This window comes from Cloeon dipterum, chromosome 4 (genome assembly GCF_949628265.1).
Source record: "Cloeon dipterum chromosome 4, ieCloDipt1.1, whole genome shotgun sequence".
NCBI classification, from domain to species: domain Eukaryota; kingdom Metazoa; phylum Arthropoda; class Insecta; order Ephemeroptera; family Baetidae; genus Cloeon; species Cloeon dipterum.
Genome location: NC_088789.1, coordinates 7,084,220 through 7,107,621, shown reverse-complemented (window position 1 = coordinate 7,107,621; position 23,402 = coordinate 7,084,220). Strand labels below are relative to the sequence as shown.

The window sequence follows — 23,402 nt, the reverse complement described above, 5'->3', positions numbered from 1 at the left end:
TTATGTGCGTATACGCGGCTTTGTTTTCCAACCCTTGCCCGCCTGCCTGCTCTGCGCTCACAATGCAAAGGCTTGAAATTTACCTCTCCCACTCACAACGAACGAGCTTTTTTGCTCTCCGAATTTCGCTCTTCGTCGCGCGCCGACCGCCATGTTTTTTCATAATAATTATCATTACTTCTTGCTTTTCACTCGCGCCAACCCAAAAGCGATTGCGCAACCGACGTGGAATTATTTTTAAATTCATTACAATGTGTGTCTCGCTTCCGTGTCTTGCTGTCACGCTCGTTTTGTTGGTGTTCATAGCGACAGGGATGTCCTATTTTAAACGGAAAATACGGAGAAGAATAGGCGAAAATAAATTTGCTCCGCAGGCAGTGAAGGGAATTGTTTGCTCGCGGGGTGTTTTGTGCTCGGCGGAAACGTTGCAGCCGCTGTAAATTTTTTAACGATCAAACTCGCGCGATTGAAAATTTTGCCCTTGGCCGGAGACTCTTCATCTTTAGCACTCCGGTTTATTGATTCGTGAACGCGACGCCCTCCGAGCAAGAAGGTTCACCGCCTTTCTTTTTTTTCTCGCTCCTCTGGTAATGAGCGCAATGCACTGCGATGCGATTGAATCCGAGAGAATTCCTAGAAAAGCAGAGCCTTCTAATTAATTGCATTTCCAGCATTAATTAAACGGCACAGAAGCGCGGAAAAGTAGGCTAAGAGACAAGTGAGTCAGAGCAACAATTGCTCGCGCGCCGCCTCCTCCACTCATGCAAATAGCCGCCTCACATAATGTAATTGGAGATCACGAGTCGAAATTAAGTGCCCGTTTCCGCGAATTACGTTTCGAAATGAAATGGTCATTCGGCGTGGGCAGCCGCTGTCGGTGGCAAACTCGACGGCTTCCCCCCAGAGGTGTCTATCGCTTTTCCACGCTCGGCAGCGCTTTTTGTGCTCCCAAAACGAAACAAGCACCTGAAAAAAGCGCGATCGCGGAGCTGGAAAGCAAGCCAAGCGGCCACCCTCCCCCCTCGACCTCCTAGCCACCTGTCAGGTACAGTGTGTGTGTGTGTAGAGTTGTTATCTCTCAGGTACATAGGGAGAATCCAACATGGGCGACTCTCAACCGATCTTCCTTCCTCGCGCATCCGAATCTCCCGCCAAGCAACGCCAGAGATGCTGGACCGCTCGCTCGCGCGCTCTCTCCGTGTGTGTGGGTGACGACTGACGCCCGGCTGACTCACTGCAGATTGCGTTTGCCGGTCATATGAATTGATAATTGCGGTCGTGGTTTTGCGTGGAGAATTTATGCAACAGCTGGCGGTTTCAATCTGTCGTGTGATATTTTTAGATCGGGTGTCGTCGCTGCGGAGGCAATTTTTTTCGTGTAAATGCGATGTTAAACGATCTGCTGAGGTTTGCCGCTAAATGAAAAGAAAGCCGTCGGCAAATTCATAAAGACATAGTATAAAATCTCTTAACGAGGCTTTCATAAACGACAACCAAAGAAATAGATTTTAAAGTAAATCACTTGCGGATATCTGTGTTAACGGGGCAAATAAACCACTTTTTCCACAACTTCCTCCTTCGGTCTCTTGTAGAATCCAGTAGCGTTTTTTTATCACTATTTTCAGGTGTGTCGCTCATAAAGTGTAAACGTCGCGACGTTGAACTGTCCGGCAGTAAACCAAATATTATGCACCAAAGCTGTAATAACGGGAAACAGCTCCAACTATTTTGGTGACCGAGTAACAAATTCTGCGTTGCGGTGAAGACCAAGAGTCTCCGTCAGGTTAATTTGGTTGCTTTTTACTTTTTGGGCATCATGTTCCGGCTATGGTTGGGTCGGGTTTCTCTCGTTAAAGACGTGGGTCTCGCCCTCGTCGTAAAATTATACCGTCTATTATTTTGACGGCAATGGTTTGTGTGTTTGATATTAAAATGAAACTCTCGTAGCGCAGATAACGTCCTTTTATTATGTTTTTAAGCGCAGCCGCCGCGCATATAATTATCTATCTCGTTGGGTTAGTTTATTCACGAAGAATGCATATGAAATTTGTCATTAAACCTGTGTGCTTTCCAATTCAAAGAATGCTGTAATTTGTTTGATGCAAGTTTGACGAAGCTGCTTTCTAAAGGCACGACTAAGCAGACGCCGCTCCATACAAGTAAAATACGTAAAATACCAACTGCATTGCATTTGATGTAATTAGCCGCAATTCGCGAGGCATCTTCCATGATGGATGGATATTCTTCTTTGCAGCGTGTTAGTGATGATTGCTTGCAGCTCAAAATGAATTTGTTTGGATAAAAAATCAGCTAATGGAAATTCTCTCGTTTAATTCGTAATTAATTATCTCTTCTGCCAGCGGAGACCTCCTTTCTGCAATGAAATTGGGACAGCTAATAATCGCTGAACTTCTCAGCTAATATGTTAAATTCCTAACGTTTAAAATTTATCAGTCACGAAGGAGCAATTCAACAGCTGAAATAATAAGCTTTCCACATTTCCTCGCGCAAGTAAGATCGAAGATGTGATACACTGTTCTGCTAACTTGGAGCCGTGCCAAAAACTGGTGTTTACAAGCGGACAAAAACACGAGCCAGCGAACGGATTTAAATGCAGCCTGGACTCGCACCTCACCGTAATTAAATTACCGAAAATGAAGTGTTGTGGTGCCATAAAGTTAACGACAGCGGAAATAAAACAAATTTTTTTCTCGCGAGTGTTTGCAGCCAGGGCCGGCGTTAATTGCGCCCATCAACTTCTGGCTTGTATGATGCAATTAATCGAAATTTATCGATTGTGCCCTTTTTTGCCCGAGATCAAGAAGAAGATGTTCGTGTGGCGTGTGCGCCAACAGGCTAATGGTGCGGTTGACTTACTTCGTTTGTGGCGAAATTGATTGTCAATGCTTGGCTGGCCGTAAACATAACGGAACATAGAACAAACAACAGTAACTCACGGCGGCGCGTCGGCCAGCCAGCCTCATTATACACAAGCACACACCGACAACGTTTGTGACTCATTTCATTGCAGACCTGCAATTATTATTTTCATTTCACACAGAAATCGAACCAAGCAGCAATTTCATGATTCAGCTCGCTCGTTCGCTCGCCTGCGCTTCTGGGAATCCGTTGAACAATGGCGGCTGCTATTTTGCGCATTCAAACGAATGTACAGTGCCCAAAGCACTGAAAGTTTTTGTCCCCCGCTGGCTGGAAAAATAATAAAATACTCCCACTGTTTTGGACCGAGACGCTCGCCGAATGAATGTGGCCGTTTTATGGCAGCCAGCGAGACGACAGAATTACGGCGGAATCCGCCCTTCTCCCTCTTCGGCGATTGCCAGGAAATGTTGGAAATGGTCCGTGTGCGGTGATTGGCGTCCGGCTGTCTTTTCCAAGATTTGGAGGGCCGGCATCCTAATCGGATATTTTTGAGGGGGCGCATGATGATGAATGAACAAGAAACGAGATAAGGAGGACCAGTGGTGCGTCACATTTCATTTGTGTTGAGTAAAAACGAGAGATTAAGCCTGAAGATTGGCGGTGATTGGAACACTTAACAAGCAACCAGTTTTTGTTAAACTTATTGAGACGAGGCAAAGCGAGAATTGAGATTATCTAAAATTGTTGTTGGGAGATCATCCCATTTTCAGCTGAAAATGTATTAGAAATATAGACATTTTGTATTTTACTTCTTGCTATGTATCTAATAATTTTAGGATGTCAGGTCTAATTTAATAAAGGTGTACTACTAGTTACTCAATTGCCAGCGAAACTGAGTCAAATTTTAAATGCAAATAATTCACTCCTTTAAGATTGACAAAACAGAAGTTGAAATGAAAAGATACCGTCACAAATCTTCAACATTTTTTTCATGAATCATATGAAACATTATTCCATTGATAGTTCGTTTTAAAAAAAGTGTGATTCATATTTGGCTACAATTACAGAAAACGTCGCCTTGAAATACAAGGCTTCCTTGTATTCCTAACTTTCTCAAATAAACCAGATACCATAGTGACTAATAGCAGTGGCACGTCGCTCGATCGTCCTCCAACCTTTGTTTTTACCTACATTTTCGCAATCTTGCGACGTGCAACGAGATCATAATTTGCTTCCGCACGGTGGTGCGCGCTGAATTGAGTCATTGATCGGTGCGCCCGATGAGCAAGCAGCAAGGAGGAAAATTTTGCTATAGTCTCTCTCGCACTGCTGCTCAGCTTTATCTCGATAATTAAGCAAACAGCGGAGCCTAGCGAGTGCGTAAAATATTATCATCGCCAAGTTAGTCCAAGCGACGCAATAATAAATATCACCGCTCAAGTGATAATGGGGCATGAAATAAGACGAGAGTAAAACAGAAACAAACACCTGCTGTGTTATCGCAGTCACCTAGATAGCGCTTCGCTCAACGATAGTGCACACATACCTAGAAGGAGCAAAATGCTGCAATTGTTCTCATTGCAGCTAACAGAAAATATTTAGTCGGCCGGTGTGGTATGCATGCGGGAGAAAATGCACACATGGAGGTCACAAGTAGGACACGCCAACCTCTGAATAATTCAGGACTTTTTGCTACGACGGTTTCTTCAATCGCCATCAACCAAACACACGACATGGATTGGACTGATTTTTAATCTCTTTTTTCCATTGAAATAGGGCGCTGTTTTGGATTTAAATCTGGATAGTAGAGATCGTGTATTCATTGTATGTCCTCGTCGAAAATTTTTGTGGGAACTAGTTCTTTATCTGTGGCATTGATTGCCTCGATACTGCTGCAGAGCTTAACTTTTTACTTCAATACGAAAGCAGGGCCATTTTACGATTCAGCAGTAGCTCATTTGATATTCAAACAATAGACAAGGGGCTCCCCTTCACCGAAAAACATTTTCATATTGCCGACTCTCTATGCTTCTGATTTATGCCACGCAAAACCTGACTTTTCATAGGCAAATCGTAAATAAAGACTCGTCATTGTTGTTAAAGAGATAAAACTTTAAGAAGCTTGCTCGAGGCAAAGGAAATTGCAGTGTGTTCGTGCGGCAACCATTTTCGCCAAAAAAGAGGAGAGCAAGGTCAACAATTTGCTCCTGCTCTTCACCTGGTTGGGATGGTCTCTCTTCGCTTTATGACACGAGTTTCCGGCCCATTTTCCATTCAAATGAACTTTTTTAGCGGCGTAATTTCATTTTTAACATACTTAATTTAGAGTTCTCTGCTTTAAGCAGTCTCCTTGTTATGAACGTGAACGAATTTGACGTTGGCTGCGTAACTCTACACCCTGTGCTCGCCAGACCTCCTCTGGCTGGCCTGTTACACTCGTCTTGTTTCCACCTGCGTAATTCTAAATGCGACGCTGCTCTTGAAACTCAAGTTTCTTCCCAGAATTTCGCTATTTTCTCCCGCAAAATTGCTGGACCTTGAAACTGGCGACAGGTTTTGCATATTTCGTTGCGGAATTCGAAACACTACATGTAGGAAAGAAGTTATTGTTGCCAGAGGCTGGTGATTCTCATCTTTTGTTTGCAGTGTGATTATACATTCGCGAAATAATAAATCTCAAAGGCATGGGAAGCTGCTGTTGCCGGTTCCTTTTACTTGAATGCAGATTGTCGGCGGTTAATTATGGAAGACTCTTTCACCGCTGCAAAGAGGTCTTGGAAAGCAGTATTATGAGTATAGTAACCTCTTTTCCCGCCTCGAGACTTCTCGGAATTATCAAAGTTGAATTATTATCGAGTGCGCTGATTGAGAAGCAGTTAAAAGCACTGCTCTCCGGTTCGATTGGCGCAAAAAAAGAAGAAATGCACGTTTAACTCGCTTTGTGCGCGGATTCGCATGCTAATGTTAACGGTCCAAAGCAGCTGCTCCAGCCTTGGGAAAAGTCGGTATTCTGCTCTCAATCACAATGAAAATTAAATTAAAATCACGGTATTTTGCGCTGCTCGCAATTGTAAATTAGCTTGAGCAGTGTGAAAATGAGGAACGCCTTTTTTACACAAAGAAGCTATAACAGTTTGGTTTTCTGGCGTTGCATTCAAAGCAGAGATCGTGATCAGAACGGAAATTTCGCCCTCGGAAGCAAAATAAAATGCTAATGAAAGAGCAAGACAAGATTTTATTTGCACGAGGCACGAGCCCTGATCGCATTTCAATTCATCTTCCTTTCTGTGACGAGCACCATGCAAAGCGGATTGCGCGGCGTCGAGCGCACATTCATGCTCAATCCGCCGCGGACAGGAAAGACGGCGGAGAGCTCTTCATTAAATTCGAGGGCAGGCGGGCTGTGGCAGAATCCAATCTGCAGTCGCCGCCAGCATGCAAAGTGGATACGTTCGTTTTTTACTCAATGGCTGCATGAGCGAAAGACAATAGAGGCGCAAATATAGAGCAGTGTGACGGCGATCGCCCATCCACCATATGCCGCAAACCGCGATTTTTGCATAATCTGGCGGCCGGGTTGCGGAAAAAAGGCAACGAGTCAAGTGCCAGCAGCCAGCCTGCACGGCTGTAAGCTACTTAGATGGATAAGAATCGCACAGCATGAACGCTGGGGCTGAAACCCGAGTCGGACGCAGGCTCTAATTACACCTTCCTTGCGTACTCTCTGTACACACTCCTCTAGTAGCGTCTTTCTTTCTTCCTCGCTCTCTCTCTCTGCTCAGATATTATTTTAGCTTCCAGTGAGAAGAGCGTTTGCATTCAACATCGTGGATCCGATTACCTTTCTCACATAAAATGATGAGCTAATGCGCGCGTGTGTATGTACCAGCGATGAGATGTGCGGATCTCCGTCTCCTTTTGCTGTTTGTCAGCTAGCAGGCGCGGCTCGCGTTTTTCACCTCATACGTCACCTTTTTCGCAAGAAGTGTGTTTAAGCTCGAACGTCATGTTTGCTCACTTGCTTAGTTAGTCTGACAGAGCGGTCTTGTAGTTCTTTTAGACAAATTAAGCCCGCTTTGTCTCAAGAAACGCTCCAGTTAGAAAACGAATGTTCATAAGTTCAACCTGATGCATTTTTGATGCTGTGCCAGTTATTCGCGGCGCTAACAAAATAATTTTCCAATTAAAATAATAATTTCTGCCACCGTCTTTTGTGTTCAACTTACGAACAGGCAGAACAATTTGGCACTGATGGTGCTTTGTCATCCTCTTCGGTTCAAATGATGCATGGCTTTTGACCTCACTTATGCTCGGCCACATGGATGACGCTGTTAATTAAGAGTTGCGACACCCTCGTCGTTAATCTTGCCGTCTTTCACTTTCGCGCTTGCAATTTGTGCTCATCATGCAAATAATAAGGACGAAGAAATTGAAGCTCGTGAAAATGAAAAGATTTTTGTCAAAGTGAACTATTCGATTCGGAGTCGCCAGGGAAAGGAAGCCGTTTATTTACCCGCAAAAGAAATGAGCCAGCTTCCGAGGCTGTGAAGTGTCCCGTAACTCATTGCTCTTGATTTTTTGCCAAGTATGGCCAGAGATGAAATCATTGCTGCGACCTCTGCTGATCTATTTCTGAAAAGGCAACGCGCGCGCTACCCCACCGAGCTTTTTGAGCAACTCTTTTTTTCATTTGCCAGTCGCAACAACGGAGCAGCTGCCTCTCTGCTTTGGTCATCTTCGTCTCTCTCGCTATTTTCAGTTACAACTGTGTTCGCTTGCTCATTTTCATCGCACTTTGCTATTACATTCGGGGGAGGCCAAGCTCACAGATGGTGCTAAACAGCGTGTCGCTTCTTGGACTAAATAAACGCGACAAATGGCCGAAATCGAGACACTCCCGCCGCAAATCGACTGCATCTGTTTACACGGCACTGGACCGCGGCCGGCGTGGTGCAGCTGCGGCCGCCTCCCTAAACAGTATAATGCACAAGAGCCAGATTTTGGCCTTTCTACGACTTCGACCCGTGCAAACAAACACGGTTTGTTGCGTCGCGAAGGACGCTGGCTTTGTTAATCGGAGGGAAGCCCGCGAGTCCTTTTTTGTGTCGTGTGTGCGTGCATATCGTCGGCAGAAGGCAAAGCAACGCCGCGCGTGTTAATAATTCAATTATTTCCTGTGACGGCTGCAGCCGCCAAATTGCGTGTTTTACCTAGGTGCCCCCTTTTTTGCTCATTTTCCTTCGCGAGGGGAGCGACACCCTTGAATTTGGTGGTGATTTCATTTTGGAGCAAATCTATGGCTTTATTTCGTGGGGACGTGGCAGAACGGTTGTACGTTAAAGATAAACGCTTTGCTTCGCTCTCGAACAGGCTTGCATTACAGCCAAAGGAAAACCACTGTTTAGTGGAACAGGCCCTAGAAATTTACCCGTCAGTTTCTCTTTGTGCTTAAAATTGGTCGTTTTTTCTTCGTTAAGTGGTGCCTTTAAAACACTCTGCTGACACAGTATTGAAAATTAGTGTGAACACTTCAGCAAAGATTTGATTTGACCCACCGGGCACGAAACTACCACCCACTCCGCGTCGGGGCGGCGAAAAATGCTTCGCTGCTCGTTTTGCACTTAAGTGGTGACGTCACGGAGTGTGCTAAAATTGATAACCAGCCAATCGATTTCGAAGTTGGACTCGGTTGTGCAGGCCGAGAGGGTAGTCGGACTTCGCGAAGCGGCGTGCACGCCATTTTTTGACCTAAATTGCGAAACGATTCGCGAAATCAATACATGCAGCCCGTGGAATCCGCGTTTCCAAGTGCACTCGACACCCAGACTGCAAACCGATTTTGCAAAACGCGCAGGGTTCACGTTCTTTGCAACTGAAAGCTTGACATTCGCGTTGTCATGCCACGGTTGATAATATTCGCGAGAAGCGAGTGAGAAAGCAAGCGACGCTTTTGCACGGCGGGCGAATGGGCGTGGTAGGGCAACTGAATGAAAGTCCCTAGGAGAGTGGCTGCGTGCTACAAACCGAGTCGGAGTTTCACCCGAAAAAGCAGCAAGCGAACTGCCACCAGCCAGAGCAAAATCGATTTTGTACCAAAGGCGGATGGCAAGCGAGTGAGCGCGCATTCCTGCCCTGCCCTGGGTGCGAGATCATCACTCTCTCCGCTCGACTCCCTCGTCCAAGGGGAGTCGAGTCGAGTTGGTCGCACTGAATGCATCTCTGTGAAATGGATGCGCTTGCATGGCCCCCTTGCATCTCGGAAAATGCAAAATCGGCAAAATCAGATGGTTCGTTTAAAAGCCTTGACATCGAGAAATTCTGAGGCCACCAACTTGAATGCGTTACATATGAATTTTAAGAATGCTTCACTGTTTTCACTATTGTGAATGGCGCAAAGAAAAAAAAAGAATTGGTAATTGATGTGGAAAAATATCTAAAGCCTGAACAAAAAGCAACATTGAAGTTTATTAATATAATACATAATATATGCGAATTGTTTGCTCGCGTTTGGTGTAAAATGTACATTACAATCAAAGTATTGATTGCATGCAGCTGTTTATAGAAAACAAACTATCCACTCACAGTTATTGGTGATGTATCACTATTTACATTTATTTTTATCGGCCGTTGAATCACTTAAAATACTAGAAGGTTGCAGTTAAAATTAAAAGCATCTCAAAAGATGCTTGTATTCTCATCGGTTATCGTGGTTTCAAGTTAGGACACTCGTCAGTGGAAAAATGCTTTAAATTTTTGTCTTCCGATATGCGTCCCCTTCCAGACCCCCTCTCGTTGCAGCACCGCATCGTTTTACAGGCCCCGATTTATTAAAAATGAATGCGTCGGCGGGAATGACACTGGTCACGGGTATGTGTAATCCGCCCAGCCGGCTTCCTTTAATGGAATTACAAAGGACGTTCAGCATGATTATTATTAAAGAAATGGATCCGAGGAAGCGGGACGAGAGATGCATTTCGGGGGAGAGCATAAATTCTGAGCCCGGCGCAATTTACGGCTGCTTTCTCGTAATTTGACTTGCGATCCGGGGGTGCGGGGCTTGATCCGGCAAGCTCGAGAGCAGTGCATCCGCGAAACAAAGGGGGCAATGCGTGCGAAACGCGCGCCTCGTGGTTTTTATTTTTCCAAGGGGGCACCGAGGGGTGCTTCGAGAGGCCCGGAACAACGAGACTATTCAAAATAAGGAACGGCGAGTGTGCTCGCGTTTAAAATCGAGTGCTCTTTAAAATGACTAATCACGGCTGTTTGCATAATAAATTGCTCTCCCTGCAAATGCGCAGTCAAAACAACCGTGACTCGTGCAGTTCTGCAGAAATATTTATTTCGGTCTATTTTGAAAGTTGAAAGAGAACGCGTTTATTTAAACTTGCCGTCAAAGAATCAAATTGAGCTCTCATAAAGAATTGTTGAATTTAAATCAGTATGCTACTCCACAATGGTATTTTTTCACCCCCTGTCGGAAATGTATCAGTTGTTGCTGCGTTTCGACTGAGCGACTTGATGCACCTTGCAACCAAATGCTCATTCCACGGCCAAAAGATTGATGTCTAATTCCGCCTGCTTGAATGGACGAGCACAAGCAGTTCATAATGCAACATCCTCGAATATTAAACTGAGCATATATATCCGACCTTGCCAGGAATACCGTGTTATCTCGAGCTGCTGCCTTTATTATTTGGTATGCATCGCGCCGGGCCGCGTAATGGGTGCGTTCGTTGCTATTAATATTTGAGTCACACTCGTCCATTTACAACAATGCTTGCATTGTTATGTGTTCACCATTAAGCCGCCCTCACACATTGTATAAACTGCTGGCCAGCAAAGATTCAGAAGCATTATCATCAAAGAAAGAAAGCAGCCGACTCTTGCTTGATAGGCCACTTTCGTTAACCGATGTCCCTTTTCTTTTTGATCCTCTTTCGCCGGCATTGAGGCACTACTTATCACACTCGAATTGACCTCTTTACCTTGGCCCAGGGGTTGAAAAAGCTCCTCAACAAATACGTCCAGACTAAATTCAAATTGTATTCGATTATTCGAGACTAAAATGCCTTTCTTTATGTTTCAGCTTCTGTGCACTCTCAGTCAGCGCCAAGAATCATGGTTGAGCCCAGAGAAGCAAAGGTTGTCAAAATTGGAGACAATTTTGAATTTTTGTGCAAAGCAAACAAGCCAATTATGTACTGCAGCATCAAGTACACCATCGGGAGCTTGAGCATTAGAGAAAATACCAAGAAGGACACCTACGAGTACTTTGGAAAAAATTTCCAAAACGGCGACTGTGGAGTCAGGTTTTTGGGCGTCACTGAGAATTTGCATGGGAACATCTCTTGCACAGTGGGCATTGTGGACAATGATCTAGAGGGAGTGGGCTACACTAACTTGATTGTGGCCATCCCCCCCAACTCAGTTGAACTGAGCATCGACAAGAAGGAGTACAAGGAAAAAGAGGAAATTGTAATGAGCTGCAAAGCCTATGGAGGTCGTCCTGCGCCAACTGTTACCCTCTACCTTGGTAAATTATGAACTTAAAAGTTGTTTCTCAGCTTACAGCTATTTAAATAAAAACCCTCTAATTCTCATATTAATATTATTTGTTCCTTTAAAAAATTTATGTTGAATGCTTTTATTTAACAGGCAATGACACTCTGGCCACAAGCAAGCCTGGCCAGGACGTCGTGAACCACAATAGGCAGGCTGACTACAAAGACAACAACAAGAAAGTGATTTGCAAAGCTACTCACATTGCTTCCTCAAAAGATGACGCAAAAATGACCGAGAGGAACTTAATCATCCAATTCAAACCTCAGCCAATCAACAATTTGGGAACCATCAACAAGTTTGGCTTCTTTGAGGGCGTGGAGGGCATCATCACCCTGGACATCTTTTCAAATCCTAGACCTTCAAAGTTGTCGTGGAAAGTTGATAACGAAGCCCCTGACTTGGCGCTCTACTACCCTATGAATGAAAAGAATGTTGTACCGAACGATGTAAGGATGAGGTTTCTTTTAATTTTATGGTAGTTGTTACACCTAACCGTGAATGAAATATTGATGACTGTAAAACTTAAAACAACTCAAAAACCCACAATATTGTTTCAAACAGGATGGCTCTTATGCTGCCAAGTTTAGAATCTACAAAGTGTCGAGAGAGGACGTGGACAAGACATTTACACTGATTGCCACCAATCAATTTGGTTCGGAGACATACAATGTCAAGATCTCCTTCGATCCCACTCCAAAGGAAGAGGAAACATGTAAGTTTTTAAAATACTCTGTTCATTTTCACCTACATAAGTGTATTTGGCAGCTCTGGGAGCCGGGTCCATTGTGGCCATCATCGTGGCCGTCCTCATTGTGTTCGTAGCCATTGTGCTCACCCTGTTCGCCCGTACAACAGGACGCTGGTGTTTTGCCGGTAAGTAAGCCTTATTTGATATCAGCGCTAGTGAATTGGAAATGGTTTCAAGTTTTTCATGGTCAATTTTACTGGTTTAAAGACAACCCTTTGATGTAACGAAAATAATCAACCACACAACATTGTAGTGTAGCCTTTCTTTATGACTAACTAAATGTTAACTTTTCTGTCCTTTCATTGCTTCGCCATTGGATTCTTTGGATAGAAAAAGTTGATTATACTGAAAAGTAAGGTTCAAAATTTAATTTTAAGCTTCATCACAGTTTAGAGTTTGATTTTGACGAATTTGTCAGTGCGCACTTTGCCTTGGAGCACCATTAGTGAAAAACTCGACTCATGCTTGTTTCCTAAAATACCTGTTAGTACAGTAGGAGAACGAGGAGCTAATCAAAATTATGTTGTTTCAACTTAATCCTCTTTCGCCTACTGATAGACATTGTATCCTATACCAACCATCTGTCTTCAGAATTTGATGTTAACCTCTGCATCAATGATTGTACAATCCATCTTCACCTCACTTGAAATTGTTCTGGAATCGTTTTCCTTGATTTTGTTGGAATGTTTTTTTTTTAACAAATTACTGCAATTTAGAATTGAACAGTATTGCACTGCAGAAATCATGCACACAGATAGGGATATTAAGCTTCCTGTTTTTAGAGTCTTAACGCGGCGGCTTTTGTTCTGTTGTTCCCTTGCATGTCCCCATCAAATTCTGGATGTTCCCGACTTCCAACGCATGTGCCATGCTCTCTTAAAAAAAATGTGACAGGAAGCCACACCACTCGCTTTTGAAATGTTAACGAGAGACGCAGCCCACAAAACCAACTCTGCTTGCTTTCCTGTCAATTGGAGAAAAGATAAATAAATAAATAATCCTTACCATTGTAAACAATTCAAACCCTGCTGAAATGAAACACTAAATACAAGAAATTTGATTACTTTTGACGTGAAGGCAAGTTTTTCAATGATTGCAGTAGCATTTAGATGGAAATGTGATATGTTAGATGGTGACTGGTTACTCTATGAATGATGTGTTTAAACGTTAAAATAGAGAGAAAGAGACAGACGCCAAAAAGACTTAAATCAAAGACACTTGCCTCATTGAAAGTAAACATTTCTTGTGTTTGCAGGGAGAGCGGGAAAAGAGAATCATTCTAACAGTGAGGCGCAGTTTGAAGCTGAAGACAAGAACGCTGGTAACGATAACCCAAACCACCATGATGAAGAACCGCCGCAATACGATGTCATCAGCGACTCGGACCACAAATCGAACGGCAAGAAAGCAGACAAAGACACTCCAGTGTAAAGCGATGTTAATTTTAAACGCCACAATTCATTGCAGTAGACCTTAGCACAGCCTGTTACGAAGCTCACAAAATTTTATTGTAGCCTAGCCGTGGTTTTAAAGAAACTAAAAGGTTTAAAGAAAACACTTACACACATGGTACGGCTGTCTCATCATCAATTTCATTTCATAGCATATATATAAAAGAGTTTCAATGAAGAAAGATAAAATGCAATCTCAAAATGTTCAAGTTACTGTATTCATGAGATGATGAATGGGTATATTCGAGCGCACTAAATCTCTAGCACTTATTTTTATAAGAGCGCATCTCATTTTTCTTTTTACGGATATACTTAATTTTAAAAAGACTTATTGTCAAACAATGTACATCTCGTGCAAACTGAAGTGAAAGCACACATTTATTCAGAACAAGCCAGGATATTCTTCACAAAGAGATATTATTTTCCACGTATCATAGTTCAATTCTGTACTTTTAAACCAATCTGCAATCATGATATTAAAAGTTCAGTATTATAGCAAGAAATGGTATTTATTGGACGAGTCAGCTCAAAAGATTGTGCGAGCTCAAATTTTGTCTAGTACACTCGTAGCAACCGCAATGATACGATTGGAGGGCGCCCGGCCCTGTGACCAATCACACAGCCTGAAATTTGAGCTCAGCTTTTTCTTTGACTGGCATTTTCCTCTCGCAAGGATGTGTCAAATCACGATGGATAATTTTAGCTAGCTGCTGCGTGTAAATAAGGAGCACAATTCTCATAATATGTTTCCAAAAATCAAGGCGTTGAGAGAATGAAAGTTAGGCATAGCTTTTTCGGCAAGGCTAACTTGCCAATTCGTGAATCTCCATTTATTTGTTGTTGTTTTGTCATTTCATAAATAGCTATGATACAAGCTCTGATGAATGTTTGTGCGCGGCGCAAATTACACACAAAATTCATTGTTAAAATGATGACTCCTGATAATAATGCGGCGACGATGGAAATAATAACACGAGATTTCACCACACAAAAATGCCATAACTGACCGGCATCTAATTTTCAGCTGTTGCGACCACGCAACGGTTGCCGCCAAATTTACGTTATCATTCCTGACTCCAGGCAACTGTTGGGTGGTCTCAGTAGTGATTTTACTGCTTAAGAAAGTTAGTGATATAGTGTCAACTACTATGGTTACATAAATGACAAACATTCCTCTTTTAGTTGATAAGTTTTTACTTACGAGCGAGAGTCAAGAATGATATCTTTTTGAGTTTTGTTTTCGTTTCAACCACAAACTATTGTTGATTTGCCTCCAGTTCTTTTCTGCTGTTTCTTTTTTGTGCATGTACGGTCCAATAATTGTGCCAATTCCATTCCAATTGAAACGAAATGACTATGAACCAACGCATATAATAATGAAAGAGGTCAAAGCATTGCCGCAGATAAAATCTAAGCCAGATCATTCCTGGATTGAGAATCACTAAACACAAGCATATTATACAAAATGTGTAAAACTAATTTTCAAATGGTTAATGTATGGCCTAGGTACGTAGAATAGATGTTGTACTATGCGGATGGGAACAACCTGTTAACAATTATTCCAAATTTTACGTGTCCGTCGTCAAGACTATGAAGAAATATTATAAAGCAGAGTTTAACACGGTTCAGAATTTATTACAATTGTACTCAATGTGTGTACCAAGCCACAAAAAACGGAGAAATTGAGACAGGCCATACTGTATTTACTGCAACTCAGCTAATCAACCAACACCTGCTTCTCATATGTACTGTATCAGCGTTGATTTCATATATTGAGAGTGTTGTAAGTGTAAGAAGCTACAGAAGAATATTATGTCAACTTCGTCTCATAATTTAACAATAAAGATAATGTTCCCTTCAATCAAATCGATCTGTGCCAAGCTTGAGGGTCAGGTTTGAATGCTGGCTAATTCAAATTTGACCTGAAAACTGCGTTTGATTCCTGTCAGCTCCCCATGAAAACTGAAACCGTTTCCAAAGCCAGTCGACGCAGTAAAATGGCATCTCATTTGTGATATCTAAATTTCAGCTGGAGTTCCTGCTCAGGGAGATAAGGAGGCGTAAGTCTGCAACATTGGAACTAATTATAAACTCGCGCAATAACCCTAATCTAACCTCGCTTGCTCTCATTCAGCCACTTGACTCTAATTTTATCATACTAAGTGAACAATAACAATTAACTGTAAAGTGTAGCTAGCTTGTTGCATCCCATTTTTAACACCAGGCCTGCGCGTTCCTGTCGTTTTTTAACCAAATCTCCAAAAACAACATCAAACGCGCAGCCCTGGAGAACCTGAATCCTGGTAGAAGTAGTGAATGGTGGTGGTGCCGCCATTTGAATAGCTCCTCCACCCTTTGCATGAATTTCTACTTAATTTTGCACGCAACTCATTCCACCAGGCTCGAGGACAGTGACACACACGTCAAGGCAGGGTGGTTGCCCACTATTGGCTCCTCCTACAAGGCCGTGGCCACCACTGAAGAAGCTTCTTCGGTTACCCTGCCGAAAATCATTGACCCCCAAATTAACACCGCGCCGAAGGCCGTGCTTGAAACTAATATTGACATTGAAGAAAGGCAAGCATGCTGAACCATTCTAAAGAGTGACACTAGTCTGGCTTCTCGAATGAAAATCAAGGGTCGACTAACTGGTGTCATCATCGCTGTATATATTGTCAGTGTTTTTTGTTGACAAGTCCCGGTGGTGTTTGCTGGTTTTTGTGTGTCTGTGGTGCTGGTGCTGGTGGTGGAGGGATTAATCGACGTCGTCTATCTACCAGAACTCTACTTTCGCTTGACTCTCTGTCTCGGCCCCTGGACTTTTTTATTGAGAGCGTGTTTTCTTGTCTTTTCCCCGATATAGTGGAGGCGTTCTCCAAAGCAGTGACACCGAGAGCGCAGACAAGGTTGCTGCCGTCGGCGCCGGCCAGCATGCTGGCATCCGCATTCGCAACTACCTGAGGGACAAGATCAACAGCTTCAAGACCTCTTCAAAGGTGAGAGACTGACGTGAGGTTACGAGGAAAATTGAATTGTGTCCAGTCTGGCGAATATTTCCCATTTTAAGGATAGGTGAAAATTAAGTCAGGAAAATTTTATTGAGCATTACTGGCTTTGGTTTCCAGTTTTAAGTAGGAAATGAATTTATCTTTTATTTGTAGAGCCGATAATTAAGAAAATTTTGCATGTTGCCTAAAGCAAAATAGTTCATTGAGTCTATTGTTTGTGAAATTTAGCTACAATTTATCTCTACAATGATATATTTATATCAGTTTTAGGGTTTGCCAAATTTAGAAAAAAGAGGTTTCTGTGTTTTTTGCTTGATTTCAATCTATCCAGTGGTGTGTGAATGACGAGCATAAAATACATTTTGATTTCCAATAAGGAAATGCTCGCCGCTTGATTCGCAAGTAATATTTTGAGCTGATTTTCTCATAAATTTAAAATTTTTTTTTTCCTTATTTTTAGATAGTGTTTTAAGTAAAGGTACAAAGTATTTTTCACAAATTTTCTATAAAGCTTTAGTGAAAAAAATTCATTGACGTTGAATTGTATGTACCAAAACTGAAACTGCCTCCAATAGTCTTTTGTGGCTTCAGCCTCTTACTGAAAATGGTTTTAATTTTCTCCACGTTCTCACCGAATAAAATCGCTCATACAGATAACTAAAGAATGCTATAATTTGTGTACTTTGACTCTTTTTTTTGCTATTTTATCATTGGAATATTGATACAATAATTTATTTAATTCTAATTCACAGGTCCCTACTAGCGAGGAAGAAGCAAAGGTAATTTATCTTCTTATTTAATAAATTTGCAAGTCAACTAATTTCTTACTAGCTGTTGAGTTAGAGCAAAAATATTAGATTGACCTATAAATCATTCACAATAAAATGACACAAATAAAAGTTCTTCATAAAATCATGTTTTCGTAAAACATAGCTATAATGTTGTTTCCTGTTCTCCAGGATGCGGAAGCCGCAGAGCAGAAGACGGCCCCTCCAACAGCGTCTGATGGTGTGGTCTATGCTGAGCTCGAACTGAGGAAGCCTGGAGACACTCCAGTCATCCGAGACGATGGCGAGAAGACCGAATACGCCCAGATCGTGATTCCTGCGCAGAACGCTGCCAAAGTTTAAAGAGACCAACAGAAGAAACAAAAGATAAATTTCGGCTTAATGGAGTGGACTACAAGCCCACATTAAAATTGAACTGCATTTAATTTTGAAATATCTCGATTAATTTTGTCTTGCTGAGAAACAAACTGCCTAAATTCAAGAAAAAAATGCGCTCTTTAAAAACATGAAAGACTCTACTCTGTATTCTGTTGACTGATTCTCATGCAGGAAAACATTAATTTTTTATTCAAGCACCTGCCATTGTTGAATGGCAATGAGTATTTTTTACTTTGTATTGTATGCTATACTTGATCTCCTCTCGATTGTATTGACATGCTAACAGAATGATTAAAAAAGGAAATTTGGCAGCTCGCGTTATAGCTTGCTGTGAGATGCTGCACATAGGAAAGTCACTAGGCTGCACATTTTTTTAAATTGCTGCATCGGTCATAGCCTTCAACACTTGACAAAAGACCAAAATCGCTTTTCAAAAGCCGATTAAAGAATGATTTGTATTCTACAATGAAACAAGAAGTACAATGTGTTTTTGAGAGGAAATTAAACCTTATAGGATTACTGGATGCGAATGTTTGAGTAATATTCAACTGGCAACTGCTGATGATATTGAACTACATCCGATTGGAATACTAACATTGTAGATTTTTTAGGACTCGTGGTATCAATGTGACCTGTTTGAGACATTCTATTTGCAGATTAAGCATTAAATACAAGATACAAGTATAACAATATTACGTAGATAAATTTAAAGGAATTAAGACCTTGCAATAGTTATTATGCTTTTATTTTCATAATGATTTTTAATTTCTAGGAGACCAGTGACCACACTTAACCAAGAGGTGTTATCTTAAATTGTCCCGATCAATCTTTTTTAATTTATGGGATTATGCAATGGAAAGTGGATGTGAACTAGCACCTGTTTCAACTTAATTATCAGTAATCCTGACAAGATGAACTGTAAACTGATTTGGTTATTTTTTTAGTTTTTTTTTATTTTAAGGTAAATCCACTGTGAAATATAATTGAAATGAACAATCAAATACGCCTTTTGTAAACCGAAACGCATGTAGGGTCCAACTTAAGTGTTGTGTTTAAACTTAAATAATATAATTATGTGTAAACTGAGGGATGTGCTTTGTGTTATAAATGTAAAAGAGGCGCGCTTGACTCGCACCAGAGCATAACATCACTCAGTATGATCCCTTCTTAAATAAACACAGCTATATTTGTGTCCACTCAATGTATCATAGTGTAAGAAGTTTTCTGATTGAAATCGCATTTTTATATTAATATCCACATTAACTTACAGGCAGCGTCAACACACTTATGTAATTCATGACTTTGAGGCAACATCTATGACTAATTTTGAAGCTCTTTCTCTCTGTTTATTTATTTTGGACAGATACGTTGCTTGACTATTTCTTAAGAATGTCTAAAATAAAGCGAAGAGCAAGAATTCAGCTGTTTGTTTTCAATCAAACCCCCCACAAACACGAAAGCTGCTATCCAACATTTTAATGCGGCGCTAGCAACGAAAAATGTGCAGCAGTTGGACATTCACGTCCTTTGGAAGCTGCCAGTAAACACGAAATGACAGCATTATTTGTGGCAGTTGCAACTCTTGTTGCTTGCACAATAATTTAGCAGAGTGAGCTGCACACTGCCGCATTGTTTGCGCTTGGATTATGAAAAATAACAGAGCAGTGGGTTAGTTAGGCTCGTGCAGACCGGCTCTTGCATATTGCACTAATTAATTATGGTATCAATTTCAATCTAGATGAACTATAACTGTAGAAACAGACTATTAGCCAACCTGTTACTCAACCTGAAAATATTTGAAACATAACGAAGGGTTGGAATAACATTATATGTCCGTAATCTGATTCCGTGTAAGCTACAAAAATGATTTTAACTCTTGACAGTGTTCGATCAAAAGAGACAAGAATCACTCTTTCAAATTCGGAAGCCAGAGTTCGATTTATTTTTAGATGTCACCCTCGCTGTTTTGGTGGAGCTACGTTCTTGGTGCGCACATCTCACTATCGTTAGGAGCTCAAACCTGCGCTGTGCGTCCTTGGCTCTCATCCCCTCGGAGCGAAACGCGCCCCGAACCCAACCGTTGTTATTGGTTCCGGTCAAGGTCGATGCGTAGCATGCAGCTGCGTATGTTTCAGAAAGTGTGTCAAACGCTCCTGAATTTCCCCGCCCTTTAGTCAGTTATGCTGAGGACTGCGGCGCATGTAGAGGGCATATGTTTCTCTCCTCTCAGGTCCTCCAGCCATTAATTAGGGCAGATTTTGTGTTAGCATTTGCAAATTTCAACAAGTAGCAGCTCTTTGAAGTCGACGCACTTTAACCACACAGGTTAGTTAGTCTCTGTAAGCCACAAAGATAGATCGGTTTTATTATTTTTTTTTGTATACCATATAGCATACGATTTGAGATTTTGCAATTTAAAATATTTTACAAGAAACTCTTCAATTAGCCGTTAGATTTTTTGACACCTTCCAGTGCATAGGGTTCGTATTTTGAATTTTCCTCTTTTTTCAAAACTGGTTTCTCGTATCAGATGATACCTCACACGGAGAGCAAACATATTGATCCGAATAAAAATTATTTCTCGTATGACCATCACACAGAGTTTAAAATAAGATGAATATATATCAAAGGAAAACTTTCCGTCACTTGCGGTTTTTGAGTTATGGGCGTTCAAATCTAGAATTTTAATAATTACTTTTTACGCAGCTGTAAGAGCTGTTAGGTTAAGCGAAAAATCTTAAAAAATTATTATCTGGATTGACAAAATTTATATGATTGAAATATAAAATTTACAATTTATCGACGAATTATATAAGGGGTACGAGTTTGGTTTTAATATTTCAGTAGCTATTAGTGCCACAGATTAATAAAAAACCTAATCTAATTTAGAAAGCTCTTAAAATTTGCATTTTTTGCATTATGCTGAAAAACATACTGCTCAATTTCCCGCAAAAGCTGTTTGAAAAGTTGTTTCAAACTTACCAGGACAAAAAAAAATGAAAATGCCAACTATATAGTTGCCATAAAACAAATATTTTGGATTAATAGGTTCGTTTGGAATTAAAAGTAGTGTGAAATCATGTTTGTTTTATTTTATCCGTATCACGAACCAAAGAAAATATTTTAATTTAACATTTTAATTCTGCACTGCACCAAGATCAAGAAAATTTTCGCGTTCGATTGTTACCTCTTCATAGATACCAAAATAAAATCTATAGCAATCATTTAAAGATAAGTTTTCTAACTAAATACTTTCCAGCTATTTTTGTTCCAAGCTGTGCGAGCGGGCAAATTTTTCGCACTCATTGTGCCGGCGGCGTGCAAAATTGTGAGTCTTCTCGCAGTAATTGTAATTGTGTCGTGCACATGTGAACAAGCTGTGCGGGTTTTGTCGGGCCTCTCTCTCTCTCTCTCTCTCTCTCTCTCTCTCTCTCTCTCTCTCTCTCTCTCTCTCAATTAGTTAGCTCTGCGCGCTGCGCTTTGTGTGCTCTCGGCGGCGGAAAAAGAGCTGTAGTGCACTGCACATCCAGCCAGATGGAATACGTACATTGCGCCAGGTCAGTTCTCCATCAGCGGCTCCGCGTGTGTGAGTGCTCAAATAAAATGCAACGTGCGCGCTCGACTTGGGTGCACTGCGTCCAAAGAACCGACTTTCCTTTGACGTCGGAAAATTGGAGCAGAAAATGAGGCGTGTGCTATGACGTTCGCAGAAAAGTCGCTGCTGCGTGTGTCTAACCGAGGAGAAAATGTATGCGTAATCTGCAGAGCACTGTGTGAAAAATTCGCGGGATGAGGAAATATAAGATGCGACAGTGTAGTAAACCCTGCCTTTTATACTGCAATATATAGTGCTCCACTTCTATTTAAATGTTTCTGAAGCATGCATATGACAAACGATTTTTTTAATGGAATCTACATGGATGGCAAAATGCACAAGCTCAGCTAAATGAAGGAAAAAATTATTCTTGTTTTAAATAATAAATAATAGTCTTATTTGCATGACTTTAAATTTATTATTTTGCTTTTCACTTCGAACCAGCGACGTAGAGAGACATTTAAAGTTTCAATTGACTGGTGGGATTAAAGTTTGATGGCTTTACTGTTAAAAGCTGGTGAACACAAAAAATGTTGTCAGGAAAATGCCCACAGAGATTTCTTAATATTAAAGTAGAGCTTTACAGATAAAAAATAAAGAACAATTTGCACTATTGACAAGTAATTCTTGAGTTTTTTTTTGTGGAATTTAACAACAGTTACTTTATCTTTACAATTTGCAATAATGAAATTGGAACCGAGAAGTATTAGTTAAATTTTTTCCAGTTTCTTGAAAAATTTAAGAATTTATCAATGGTTTGTTTCGCTTGATTTCAATCCCTCTTTTCGCGATCTATATCCAATGGTGCGCGAATTATGAGCCAAATTCCCCTACTCACCATATAAATCAATATTTCGAATAAAGAGACAATATATTATGGTCGGCGCTTGATTAACATGCAAACTTTTGAGCCGATTTTCTCACAAATTGAAACGGCAACCTGAGCTTTTCATAATTTTTAGAAATTTTCTGAGTAAAAAGTTTTTTACCCAAATTTTCTGTTAAGATTTACTTTGAAATAATTTTTCATTGGCTATCGTCAAACAGAAAAAGTATTATGATGAATCTGATGAATATTGGGAAATTTTTCCGCGTGTATATCCCTGATTCTAAAAGCATGATACAGGTCAGCTAGTATACTAGTATGTAGTATCTAGGTCAATCCATGCTCTCGGATCAATATTCAAGAATCAGCTAGTTAATTTGTTTCGCTTTGAGATAATTTCGTGTTAGATTTTAAATTACTTTATATTTCCATATTATGAGACTTTTTATTTTAACAGTTACCGCTTGCTGAGAATTGGTCTCAAGACTTTCAATGATCAGATGAGGCAAAATATTGTTGCTGCATTACGTATCAATCAATTTTGTTTCATAATACACATTATGCAAGAAGAAAGTAACCTGCAGGGACATGATTAACAATTGTGTTATTTTATTATAGCACATAACCCTGAACATTTCTTATTGCGCGTCAGTTGCATCAATAGCCAATAAATTCAACACGAATAAGGTTAATACAATTTTAGCCTGCGTTTTAATCAGAAGAAATCGATCATGGTTAATTGACATACCACGTAATTGTGTGAAATAATCATTCTACTTTTATCATTCCTATATTTTTGGCCAACTCTTAACTACAGAGACAGAAAAGGAAGGCTTTAAATCTAAAACCATAAAATTCTTTGGTGTTGTTACTGTGACAATATCTAAAAGCTATATTGTACATTTATAATGGGAGCTACGTGCTTATGAGACAATTGTTTGATTAATATTCAATCGAAGCTGCACTGCACAATTACTATCATCAGCAGTGTCAATCATGGGCGATCTGGTGCGGGGGTGGACTGGACGTGCGCGTGTGAGAATTTCGGCATAAAGGTCCTGGACCATCGCGCGAAGCTCGGTGCTCTCGACCGACGAGGCTAAAAATAATGTCAGTGGCCCCGAGGACAGGTATGGCGGGGAACGGGGGTAGTTCTCCGCGAG

At 41.1% G+C, this 23,402-nt stretch overlaps 1 protein-coding gene across 2 annotated transcripts in view; it reads left to right on the top strand.

Annotated features, from left to right (window-relative positions):
- Positions 1-19,235, top strand: part of Fas3 (fasciclin 3) — a 30,773-nt gene extending 11,538 nt beyond the window's left edge. The window contains exons 2-10 of one of the 2 annotated variants that reach the window (XM_065490874.1): positions 10,970-11,416; positions 11,539-11,891; positions 12,007-12,157; positions 12,211-12,318; positions 15,674-15,704; positions 16,045-16,221; positions 16,508-16,640; positions 17,405-17,431; positions 17,612-19,235. In XM_065490874.1, coding sequence (XP_065346946.1) covers positions 10,970-11,416; positions 11,539-11,891; positions 12,007-12,157; positions 12,211-12,318; positions 15,674-15,704; positions 16,045-16,221; positions 16,508-16,640; positions 17,405-17,431; positions 17,612-17,782 — 1,598 coding nt within the window. In that variant the 3' untranslated portion in view covers positions 17,783-19,235. The remainder of the gene's footprint in view (positions 1-10,969; positions 11,417-11,538; positions 11,892-12,006; positions 12,158-12,210; positions 12,319-15,673; positions 15,705-16,044; positions 16,222-16,507; positions 16,641-17,404; positions 17,432-17,611) is intronic. The other variant, XM_065490875.1, reaches the window with a different exon arrangement.
- Positions 19,236-23,402: the final 4,167 nt, after the last annotated feature.